Source organism: Rhinolophus ferrumequinum, chromosome 3 (genome assembly GCF_004115265.2).
Source record: "Rhinolophus ferrumequinum isolate MPI-CBG mRhiFer1 chromosome 3, mRhiFer1_v1.p, whole genome shotgun sequence".
Classification (NCBI taxonomy): Eukaryota; Metazoa; Chordata; class Mammalia; order Chiroptera; family Rhinolophidae; genus Rhinolophus; species Rhinolophus ferrumequinum.
In genome coordinates, this window is record NC_046286.1 from 19,845,028 (window position 1) to 19,857,838 (window position 12,811).

At 39.0% G+C, this 12,811-nt stretch overlaps 1 protein-coding gene across 1 annotated transcript in view; it reads right to left on the bottom strand.

The window, feature by feature from the left end:
- The window catches only part of PKHD1 (PKHD1 ciliary IPT domain containing fibrocystin/polyductin), a 429,832-nt gene that overhangs the window by 212,669 nt on the left and 204,352 nt on the right, over nucleotides 1-12,811 (bottom strand). The window contains exons 48-49 of the mRNA XM_033102675.1: nucleotides 3,262-3,439; nucleotides 1,659-1,854 (exon numbers count right to left, since the gene is read on the bottom strand). Coding sequence (XP_032958566.1) covers nucleotides 1,659-1,854; nucleotides 3,262-3,439 — 374 coding nt within the window. The remainder of the gene's footprint in view (nucleotides 1-1,658; nucleotides 1,855-3,261; nucleotides 3,440-12,811) is intronic.

Here is a 12,811-nt window from a genome sequence, read left to right on the forward strand (position 1 = left end):
TGTGTATGTGTATATATGTATAAAATAAGAGTATAACTTGCTATTAATTCAATAAATAATACCATCCCAGGGGAAGGAAATCTGTAGCTGCATGGTTTGATTTTTTTTTTATGCCACAAATGTGCCTTCATCATTTGGCTTACGTGAGTATTCAAATTAGTTTGCAGTTCATGAGCAGAATCTGACCGATGGACAAGATAGGCTCTTCAGAAGCATGCTAAGTAATAGAACAAGAATAATCTGAAATTAAATTCTGTTCCAGAATGTATATCAAGTGAAGTTATAGTGGAAGTTAATGGCCACTATTTGCTCTTGCTTAATGGCTGTACACGGCTCCAGTGGTAAAACAGTCTCAGGGATCTCTGTCCATCCTGAGCTTTTATAGTTTTAGGTTACATTTATGGATGGATCAAATCAGAAATAAAATTTGAATGGTACAATTCAGTGCAAATAAAATATACAACAATATATTTGGCAGAGATAAAGGTATCAGGGAAGTACGATATTCTCCTCTCTGGTGCTATTAAAATTTCATAGTCCCGGGGCTCAAGTGTAAATCAGACTCAGTTGACATATGGCGAGGCACAAATAAGAGGGACAAGGGACTCAAGACAATCGCCTAGCTCTCTAAATCTTTAGGGCCAGCTCTGGTTTGTGGCAGGGGCTAGCACTTTCCATGCTGATGAGGTCCCCTGAATTTGACCAGGATCTATGAAGACCAATTTATAACAAAATTGTCATCCTAGAGACCCATTTGGACAGTCTCCTTACAGACCACACTGAGCTGAGGGTGATATATAAGTGGACATCATGGTGCTCAGAGCAACCAGTGCTGACATCGTATAGAAAAGGAATATGAGACGAATACCAGGAGGTTCAGAAGAAATATATAGTCCTGACCCACCACTGGGCTCCTGTGAAACACTCACAATAAGAAGATAAGGAAATCCTTTTGCCACCTGTTACTCTGCAGTCATGCAAGGGTTCCTGGTCCTTTAAGATGAGGATCCTGATCCTTCATTCCGATGCTGCATCCTGGCAAAGACAGAGACCGCCCTCCCCGCCCCCAGGCCTCACGTCAGCCCTTCCTGCCTTCTCATCTTCCTGACCTCAGGTTCCCTTCCGCGGCTTTTCTTCTCACCTTCCACATTAACTTCACTCTTCATTCCTCCTCTCTCTGTAGCTGTCACCTTGTACTCTCTGCTGTTCCGAGTATCTGTGGCCATAATCAGCCATCCTGTCTTTATCTGTGCAGTGGATCTTTCTACAAATACAACACTGCCTTCAAGTGAATTGAAAATATTAATAATAATGTTTATTAAGTACTTGCTGTGGGTTACACACTCTACTAAAATGTTTTGCATGTTATCCTTTACTTAATTTCTTATCTTTTGAGGTAGGTCCAATTATTATCCCATTTCACAGATCAGGAAGCTGAGGCTTAGAGAGAAATGATACCTGTTCAGTGCCCCATAGCTAGTAAAAGTTGGAGCTGGGATTTAAACCCAGGCAGTCTGATTTCAAAGCCCACCCATTTAACCATAACAAACGGCTGTCCCCTTCAGCTCCTCATCACTTCATAGCACAAATCTGGAATTCAGAAGTAAATAGTGGTTTCTGATTCTGTGACCTCAAAACGCTCATCCAATTATACTTACCCAAATAGGTGAGTTGCCTCAACCGGCTATCGAAGAACCAGTCACAGCCTTGGTCTTTACCAGGTGATGGAAGAGATGGAAGGGACCGCCCCAGTTGATTCCCACACGTTATGAGGATGTCAGGATAAGGCCACAGGACTGTGTGTACCAGAAGGAGGTAATTCCCAGGACCAAAGTTGCCAAATGTTGCTGAGTACTTGAAGTGAAAGAAAGTATAATAGAGCTCATTTAGTAAGGAAGGCTCCCCTCCAAACAGAGCTACAAAGAACACAGATGGAGTCATTTAGAAATAGGGTAGTTCACAGCCATACTACTTTCCTTGTGGGGAATGGGCTTACTTAAATCCACTCCATAATAAATTCATAACTAGAGCTACACAATCATAGAATGTGAAGACTGAAAGTCTCCATAGTTTTTTCTTCTTTAACAACCTCAATTAAAAGAGAAGAAAACCAAGCCCCAGACAAGCAAATTGACTTGTCTCAGATCAAACAGCTAGAAGAGACAGAGCAGGGTCCAGAATTCCTTTCCAGTTGTTCCCTTAACTTAAAAGGCAATTACGTTATGGTATGATAGGAGTGTCATCCATTTCTAACATTAGTAGCTAGCACTGTTGGGGGTTTGCTACATGCTCGGGTGTTCTTCATATCAAGGCATTCAACCCTTGAAAATTCCCTTGTGATTGCTACTGTCACTGCCCCATTTTACAGATGAGGAAACTGAGGCAGGAAGAGGTTCAGTAACTTGCCCCATATCACAAAGTGGAAGAGTGCCGAGCCAGGACAGAAACCCAAGGTGTCCACCTCCAGAGTCACCATTCTGCTACCTTTGCATTATTAAAATTCCCCAAAATGTTCTCATGGGAACCTCAAGGGAAGGAAACAGAGCTCCATTCTGAAAGCATTGGTGAGAGGATCAAGAGCTGCTTTAAATTCCTCAGAACTATGGCACACCTAAAGCAGCTTCTAGTTCCCTAAGACTGCCTTCATGACTTCTAGGAAAAAAAATGTTTGATGAGAAAAGAAGAAAGAAATATGTTAAAAGGAAGAAAAGAAGCTTGAGGGAATCCACTAGATTGCTTTTTTTTTTTTTTTTTTTTTACTTCCAGAAAATGCACCCACTTTCTATATGGCCATTGCTATCTTGGCTCATTTAACCCCTTCAACACAACCCAAATGAAAGGCTTGACCTTCATTTGCAAGTTAATCTTTGACCACAAGGTGGCAGTGTGCAACGTAAAAATGTATTGTTACGACATTATCTCTGGCTACAAACACTTCTCCCTGGATTAAGTTGGTTCTGAACCCATAATATAAGGATGCAATTCTATAGATGGCTTAGAAGCTGGTTTTCATCGTGTTAATAAAGTTGAAAATGTTCCATTCTCCATTCAAGGTAAGTTTAAACTGATTGCAAAATTTTCAAGTTAAAAAAAAAAAAAAGGAACATATCTCGTATTCAGATTACATTCATCTGGCCAAAATCCTGCTGCAGTTGCATCGGCACCAGAAAATGCTAATGCCTGCAAACTATTATTTCACAGAAGGAAAGATAAGAACCCCTGGGTAATGGAACACACCATTAAATTAATTCCTGGGATTACCTGTAGAGATCTGTTGATCCAAAGGGTCTCAAATCGGAGTGAGTAGGTCTCTTGATCCAAGAGCAGAGCCATCCAGCCATAAGAGTTAGACAATGTGTCACACACATAATTGACAGTGGTGGTCCTATTTCTGCTGTCGGTCACGGTTAAATCATAAGAAACATCTGGAACATTAGTTCTAGGGTGATTTAAAAAGAAAAATATGGATTTTAAGTTATTTGCTTATTCTGTATCTAATGCATTCCTCTTCCATCTCATCTCCTATTCTCTCAATGTATGTGTTAGGCCCCTTCTTGGCTGTGTGTCTTTTGGAGGTTTTCGTAGTCACTGCATGGGTTAAAACAGACCAGTGAGAGGTGTTTTGGATTGTTTGTGCATGTCACTAACCTGGTGGGTTAGAGATGGTAACACTCAGAATGGATGCCGCTAAAATATCGTCTTAATGAATTCACATATGCCAGGACTATATACTATGATTTTAACCAAGAAATGTGCATGGCCAGAATTTTGCGGTTGACCAGGTTTATCAACAGCATAAAACATATTAGTTATTAGATATTCCTATTGGGAGCAATGACTGAGAGCCAGAACTGGATGGCCCTAGACGCTCAGAAGGCTGCCTCCAAGTGCTCCGGAGGAATGACTTTGGTAGTCTACCTTGGAATGAGGAGGTAACCTGGGCGCTTCTTCTCTTGGGCGCTTGCACAATGCCCAATGTTCACTCCCACTACTACACCTCAGTGTTGTTGGGCTTGCGTTTTTACTTGTTAACACAGGCTGTAAGATTCTTAAGTTAGAAATATTTTCTTTCTGGTATCCTACACGCTGGCACAGGACCTTGTATACAAAGGGCCCTCAAATTATGTTTGTTATATGGACAAAGAATGCACAGATGAACTCTCCCAAAAGTTGATGCCAATTTCCTGATTTATACAAAGAGTTTTGAGGAGAATTAATGAAGAAACTGAGGCAAAGTATGGCAAAAGTGTTATGTGAATGTCAAAGGTAGAACTAGAATTTTTTTTGACTTCTACAAATTATTCTACACAGTCCATCCCAGAAAGTAATTTTTAAGACTTAACTAGAACAATAGATTTAGCCACATGCTAAGACCCTAAAAGAAAGTCAAAGTGGACAGAAAAAAAAATCAATACACATTATGACTGTCCTTCCCTCTTTGGTTTAGTTTTTCATGAGAATCTTTAACTGTGGCATTTTGCTGCAGGCAGATAATTAAATTCTCAAAGTAGAGGGAAATGAGATGAAGGAGGATGTTGGGTTTTCAAAGTGAGGTGTGGCATGAACATATCCAAAGCCAATTTACAATCCAGTGGCAAATTATAAAAGGAAACTGTTTTTGGTGTTAAATGATTGGGCACTGCGGTCAAATGGTGTAAATTGGAAATCTGTATCAGCAAGCACGAGGTGTAGGAACTTGGGCAAATTACTGACCCTCTTCAAGCTTTAATTTCCTTTTATTTGTTAAATGGAGACAATAGTATGTATCTCATGCAGCTACTGTGAAACTTAAAGAGATAACATATGTAAACTATTCGGTAACCGTCTACCTACAGCCCATTTAAAAAAAGAATCTCAGTTTTCAAAATAAGAAAAAAAACCTCAGATGTGCCAGATTTGCCATTCTGTACTACCTATTTTAATGTCTAGAGGTTTATCTAGGATATTTGGTCATTTAAAAACACTCAAAACCTTTCATGGTAAAGAACATTGATATATATTTCTCGTAAGATTAAATGTGTTTCATCCATTAATTAATAAAATGGAAGGGATGAAAATGCTTGGGGCATTGGGAATATAAGAACTACTCTCTCCCCAAATTTCCCTCTGCAGCATTAACCGAACTTCTAAAAATCTTGGAGTAGAGGGACTTCTCCCTCTCTTTGGGCTTGGTAACTTGGATGTTTTTCCTTTCACATGTATGTCAGAATTTAAATTAGAACTAAAGAACAATCTTCAACTCATATTCTTAGAATCAGAATGGGCACAAAAGTCATCTGCTCTCACTTCTAATCCATGGCAGGAACTCCCTCCGTATTTTATCCAGTCCCTTTTTCTACTGATGGGGCATTCACATCCTCAAATTCCTCCTCTGTTTATGGAATTTATTTTTATACTTTAATCTTTACACAAGCTTTAGGAAGCTTAATTTTATTCCTTGTATTTTCTAGCCATTTGTCCTCAGCCATTGTGGCTCTCGCCTCCCCTGACTGAAACCATGAGTCCCAGAGTCCCACGAGATCACCCAGCACAATTTGGCCCAACTAATATACTTAATGAATAAAGATAGGCTACTGAGAAATAAATGTAAAACAAATGGGATAAGAAGAGATAAACTGGAACCAAGAAATACCAAAGAGGTACATGAGTGGGCTGCAATAGGTACCATGGTCAATATATAAAGTGGGATTCCCCACAGTGTGGGATGCTGTTTAGAGTGTTTCAAGTTCTGAAAGTGCACCCTTTCGGCTTTCACTGAGACATATGGGATCTGGAAAATGAATCACAAGACCTAAATCCAGGGGAGACTAATTGATAAATCAGAATTTCTATTTAACAACTCACAATAAAAAAATAAAACTGACTCTCACACGAGGAAGTCTACCCAGCAAAACCACACGAGTGCCAGGAGATTTCTTGTACACTTATTAATTGAAGGAGATAAACAGTTTGATCATAAGTTATCAGAGCTCAGTACAGTCAACCCCATAGGATATTTGCCAAAAGGACTTAAACACTTATGTTTAGTGGTCAGAAAAACCTCTCCTGGGCTTATACAAGCAATCTACACTAATAGTGAGCTCTGGTTTAGGAAAATGCCAAGGTTTCCTTGTGATTCCTAGGCAAGTGCTCTCAGTTAAACCAGCTTTATGAATCATTCTTTAAACTACAGATCAAAAGAAAAATTCCATTTGTGTAAATCCATATATTTGTTCACATTTAATTCTTCCAACCTACATTTTGTCACTTACACTGCCTTACCAGTCTATATTTTATCACTCTTCCCTTAAGATACGCACACCACCTTCAAAATATTACCTTCGTATGTTACAATACAATCAGTTGGGTAGATATCTCCAGAAACGCTTCTTAATTCCAGCAACGTGGCCCCAAGAATCCTCCTGGTCAGCTTGACGAGACTTAATTATTTCCATCAGCATCACATTTATAAATCAATTTCCCTCAGCATCACATTTATAAATCAATTTTTAGGATGTGATTTCTCCTGGTTGAGTTTCTACAGATTGTAACTTCAATTATTCAAGGAGCTATTTTTTCAGACTGTACTCCCCAGTTTCTGAAGGCCCTTATAAACATGATCACCTCTTCAAAGATTGCAAAACAACTAAATTCTAACATTAATGCAGTTTCATTTGTCTTTAGGACTTTTGTACCCTTTTGATGCCCCTTCCAGCATCTAGGAATCTGATGCCACCCTTTGCTCAACCGGAGATCTACTATAGCACATTGTGATCCTATATTATCCTTCCTCTTCCTTCTTCATGCAGTGCCCTGATCCTATCAACGCACCCCAGCCATCTCAACCAAGCTTTATCCAGGATGCAGTTTCACAGGCACTCACATACAGCACCAGCTTTCTGTAATGCTGTACAAGGAGAGGAGGAGGTTATCAAATAAAAGTTCATCAGAGCTGGGAGTGGAAATATGGTACATCCTGAAAAGCAAATCAAAATGTAAAAACCCATCCTCGCCTACTAGGCACGATGCCTTGGGTTGACCATCACAGGGGGCCAAAGATTCAAAGTCAAATCAGCTCCCATCCTTCTAGGACAAATACCAGCAGTGATAGCGGTGGGTTCTTCTGAAAAGCACCAAAAGAACATCAAGAGTCTAAGAACACCATGAAGAGAATTTACCAACCATAATTACTACAATTTTCACTTGCCCTAAATAGCCACTAATTTCCCCGTGCCCTAAATAGCCACCAATCTCCCTCTCTTTACTGTTAATGAAGCAAAGGAGCACAAAAGTATTTCTAATTTGGAGGAGCCAAGGGAGTCGGCATGGGTCATTAGCGGCAGAGAGCTTCATTACGAGGGGAAGAAGTCTCTCCCTGAACTTCTCATGGCTTTATGTGCAAGAAATCAGGAGGCAATCAGTCCATTTTAAATGTTAACCCTTACCTCTGTATCAGCAATAGCTCCTATATACAATTAAAAAAAAAAAAAAAAAAAAACAACTACAAGCCTGTCCTTTTCTTTTTCCGTTCAATGGGGTACCTTAATTTTTGTTCTTTTTTTTTTTTTTTAAATAACCAAACCTGTTTTTAATTAAGGGATAGTCTTCTTTAAAAATATAGCACAATCACTTAATAAAACTTCCCAGCCTAAGTACCAATTTACAATACTAGTTGCATAAACAGTTATGTAATTTAGTGCCCATATACCGGGTGGAACGTTGAATGTCTACTGCCCACAAAGGATTTGTTAGGCAATCAACATTACCAATGAGAACAAATACTAACACCCTGGTTTGTGTTTACCGTTAGCTTACTTTTCCTGAGGGTCCATATCTCTGTGTATTGAGACAAACGCTGCATTGAGCTCGAAATGCTCTCAATTTGGAACAATTGTGAAATAAACCTTTTATAATTACACATCTCCTAAGCCTGACACATCATAATAACTAGCCTGAAATGGTGCTGCTAGCATCTCCTGGATATTAGTGCTTGCTGCTCTTGCTCTCATCCTTTACTTCACAAAGAGGACAAAATTGAAATTTTGAGGACAGCCAACACATTTTTTGTGGCACAGTTTGGCTTGAGCAGCCTTTGAAAGTACACTGGGCTCATAACAAGTCCTTGTCAGAAAACCACTATCCTACCTGCAGACCTTCCACCATCCAGTAATATTTTATACGTATCAAAAAGGTTTCTTTTTATATACTTTTATTGCTTGAGATGCACTGAATGGTTTCTCCTTCCGAGTAAGAAACCTAAAAAGAGGAAAGAACCCACAACACTCAGTCTCTCCCTTAAACTTTTAGCAATCTTTAAATTCACATAAAACACAGGAGTGGTAGGCAGAGAGGGAAGCCATATAATTTAATAACCCCTGTGTTTCTGGCAGGCACACCCAAACATCACTCCTCCATCACTTTGCACGTGTATATTTCTGTCTATCATTTTTCAGAGTTGGCTAAAGTAAGAATAGTTTATTGTAGAGAAGCCCAAGAATCAACCCAGCACCTCCTCATACGTAGTGTCTAAAGCTTTTGCAACACACTTAGGACAATGCTTCTTGCTTATTCTACCGTAATCCATGAAGAGAAACAACAAATGTCTATCATCCTATTTAAGCTGATCCCTCGGACACTGTCGCATCTCTTCTCTTGATCTGTTGAATCTAACTGAAATGGCTTCATCAGAACATGAGAATACCACTATTGAAGATATGCAACCAGAAGGGACACAACTACCTGTCAGGGATACTGAACAATAATTTTATGCTTCAGGTAAGGAGTTAGACTAAGAAGCTTGTCTTCCTTTTTACATATATACACCTGGTGTTGTGGTGGAGCTGACCGACACCAGCTCACAAGTTTATTGTCATCCCAATGCCATTTTCAGTAATATCACGGTTTAATGATATTTCTCAGTTTGGGGTTTCATTATCATTTTTTGATCTTTTTCTATTTTACTTGTGTAACTTCTGCTGCCAAGAGAGGGTAATACCTCTTTGAACTTTGTTATCTCACATGGGTTTTTGTTTGGGTTTTTTTTGTTGTTGTTTCTGAGGACTGAAAAGATACCATTAGTGATGCTATGCCTATTTATCCCTAGGAAGGAGAGTTAGGCGATTATTAAAGGGAAAGGTAGGCCAACATTTCCATTTGAACTCTTTTTTACTTTTGCATTTACAGAGGCAGGGGGTGCCTCATACTTTGAACACTGACACATTAAGAGCAGTTACATAGATAAAAACTGAACGCAAGCACTACAGGAGAGGATATTAAGCAAGATCTAGGAATCAAGGTGATCAACAAGAACATTAACCTTTTCTTCTCTTTTCCAGGAGAAGTAAGAAGAAAGAAACAAAAGGTATCGGGAACAATGAATCAAAGACTGTGTCCTAAATGATTCCAGATTCTATAACTGCCTGGGAGGTTTTGCTGGATCAGTATAATGTCATGTGACTATTCAAAAGTATTTCCTATTTTTCAAGAATTAGATTAGGTCACATTTGAGCAAACTTAATTGCCTTGCCAGGCATTTGTTTCTCAGAAACATAATGATCTATAATATTTTATTCAATATGCATATTTATATATTTTGTAAAACACAAACATAAAATGGAGACATTCTAAAGCCAACGTGTATTGAGCACTTATTATACTCCAGGCAACTACCCTGTGAGATAAATACCATTATGTCCATTTTACTGATGTAAGAACTAAAGCAAAAAGAGATGAAGTAACTGTCCAGAATAATACAACTAGGAAGTTGGGGTGGGGGAGCTATGTATTGTACTCACAAATGATTTTTAATTACTTCTCTATTCTTCAGATTTGAAAAATAATTCCAAATGTATGCAGAATCTCATGCACTGAAAAGGACAAAGAAGTTGAGTATGGCTGAGGCATAAAATGCAAGCAAGGTTGGGCAGAGTGCTGAGAGGTGATGCTGGAACTATAGACTGGGAGTAGGTTCTGAAGGGCCCATAAGATATTAAAAACATTGGACTTTCTTTAGGAGACACTGGGAAATCTTAAAAAGTTTCAAGCAAAGGAATGAACGGATAGTAAGACCAGTTCTGCCTTTATAAAATTCAAGGATGGAAGCACAGCAAGATGGCAAGCTAAGAGGCTATTGTTGTTATATAGGTGAGAGATAAAAGTGGCCTGGACTAGAGAGAGGATGTTAGGAAAAAGAAATAGAAAGACTCAAGAGGAATTCTTGGGGGGGGGGGAGATAAAACGGACTGGACTTGGTAGGTGATTTACAGAGAAATAAGGTAAGAAGATACGTCAAGTATGACCCCATATTTCTGAAACATTTGCCTGAACACTCAGAAGGGAACAGGTCTATGGATAAAGATCATAAATTCAGTTTTGGTAAGTCGAGTTTAAGATGGCTATTAAATAGTTAGACATAGGGAATCGCATATCTGATTATACATCTATAAATAGTGAAAATATTGAAAGCATTGCTGCTCCATAGAAATATAATACAAGCCATAAATGTAAGTCACAGGTATAAACTTAAATTTTAAATTAGCAACATTAAAAAAGTTAAAAGAAACAGATGGAATTAATTTAAATAATATGTTTAACCCAACATATGTAAAATATTATCGTTTCAACATAATCAATATAAACAAATTACTAAGATGTTTTACATCCCTTTTCCATACCAAGTCTTAGAAGTAGGGTGTATAATTTACACTTACATAACATCTCAAGTTTGGACAAGTCATATTTCAAGTTTTCAGTAGCCACATGTGGCAAGTGGCTACAATACTGGACAGTGCAGATCTTAAAGGCAGTTGGATAAACAGGTCTGGACATGCAGACTAGAGGAAAAAAATCTGGAAGCATCAGTGAATGTTAACTGAGGTGGTGGAAGAACCCAGATGACCTGAGAAGAGTATGACTTAAGAGACAGGAAAGCTCTTCACAGAGCCCTAAGCAAACACTAGCACTTACAGGACAAGGGGAGGAGCTTACAAAGGAAATCTGGAAGGAACACACAAAAATCTATTGGTACTGTTAGCCTTGTTCCATGTAATTATCCCTATACAGAAGAAAACATTTATCTAAATTTGGGGATGGATGAATCCAAGAACTACATGAGGCATGTCATCATTAGGGGACCTCTAGAGAAAAATGGTCACTGACGTATTTTTCTGAACTGAGGTCCTGTCTTACATTGGTAGGGCTAACACCACCTCTGTTTTATCAAAAAGGATGGAGATGGTAGAATGAGATTGGTCGAAACAAAAGCTGGGAAAAGAACACTCTCCAGGATCCCTGTGGCTCCTACAGAAATCCTGTTTTTAGAACTGGTCAGCAAGAGAGAGAAAACGTTATATAAGCAGCTCTCATGCAGATCAAGCATATTGCCATTTTAACAAAACATAAACTAGACTCTGCCTTGTAGAGGATGGACGTTTTTTCTTCACCTAAATATTAATTATTATTATCTACTTCAAATATTAACATGTCTCTGTCCACCCAACTGCTAGGGTTGAGCCAGGGGAAGCTATAAAACAAGAAGTGCCACAAATATGGGTACCCATCAGACTGAAGGTAGTGAGGGAAGGGACAGAATGTTGCCAAACAAAGAATTTACATCAAACAAATGTCAAACAAAGAACTTATAGTGAAATTGGACCAAAGAAGGGGCCTTCCAAGGAAGAAATTACACTCCAACCACTTGGTTGTTAGCAAAAGGGGAATGGGTGCCTTGTTTAGGAAGCTATACACGACCACACGCCCAGCCCTCATGGGGACATCAAGCTGAGGGAGGTGGGAAACAGTTGAAAGTGAAGACAGCAGGATGCTTGTGCCATATCAGATCTCCATCAACACGCAATCCCAAAAGATCATGACTGTGAGAGCTTTGTAAATCAACTCTTAGGGTGCTTGCTCCAGGGCAAATAGCACAAATTAATCCTTTCTTCATGATATGTAGCAAAGTTTGTATCTATGCTGAATTCAAATTGCTCATTAGCTCTGACATGTTCCTAATGAGGTTATAATGCTGTGGGACAAAGATCAAGTCACTGAGCACAAACAGCTAGGGATAGAATCATAGAAAGATAAAGTTAAAAGGACCTTAGAGTAGTGCTTCTCAAACATGAATATACATCACCTGGGGATTCTGATTCAGGATCTCTGGGGTGGAGTCTATGATCCCCCATGTTTAACAATCTCCCAGGAGATGCTGGTGCACTGTCACTAACAAGTCCCTAGAGTCCATCTAATCCAATTATCTTATCCTAGAGGTGAGGACGCTAGGACCTAGAGACTTATAATTGGGAGTATGCTGGGACTTCCCTGGGGCTAATTCTGGGTAGTTGGTCATTGGTCCACAAGCTTGTGGTCAACCTGAAATGAACAATTTATAAATAGAAGCATAAAGAGTTGGGTGACCAACCATTCTGGTTTTCTCAAGACTGAAAAGGTTTTTGGGACATGAGTTTTTTATTTTATAACCAGGAAAATTCCAGACAAACCAAGATGTGTTTTTCACTCTAGTAAGAGACTTTTGAATCTACTTAGAATATCATTTCAGGATTATTATCTTTTGACCTTGTCAGTCTGTTTCTGGGATCATGACCTGCTGCTAGGTAAGCACCTAAGTACCCTGCTCTAAATATCTCCGAGAACAGATGCTCAAACAGGATTACATCTGCAGAGCCTTCTAACACCACTGCTAAGTGCCTCTCTAAGAGACAGTCTCCCAGTAGGTTTCAAAGTAAGGCATAAAAAAGGGGTATAAAGAACATAGAGAAATAAATATCATACAAGCACATAATGTTCTTTTTAACTACACAAATGTATTTTAATT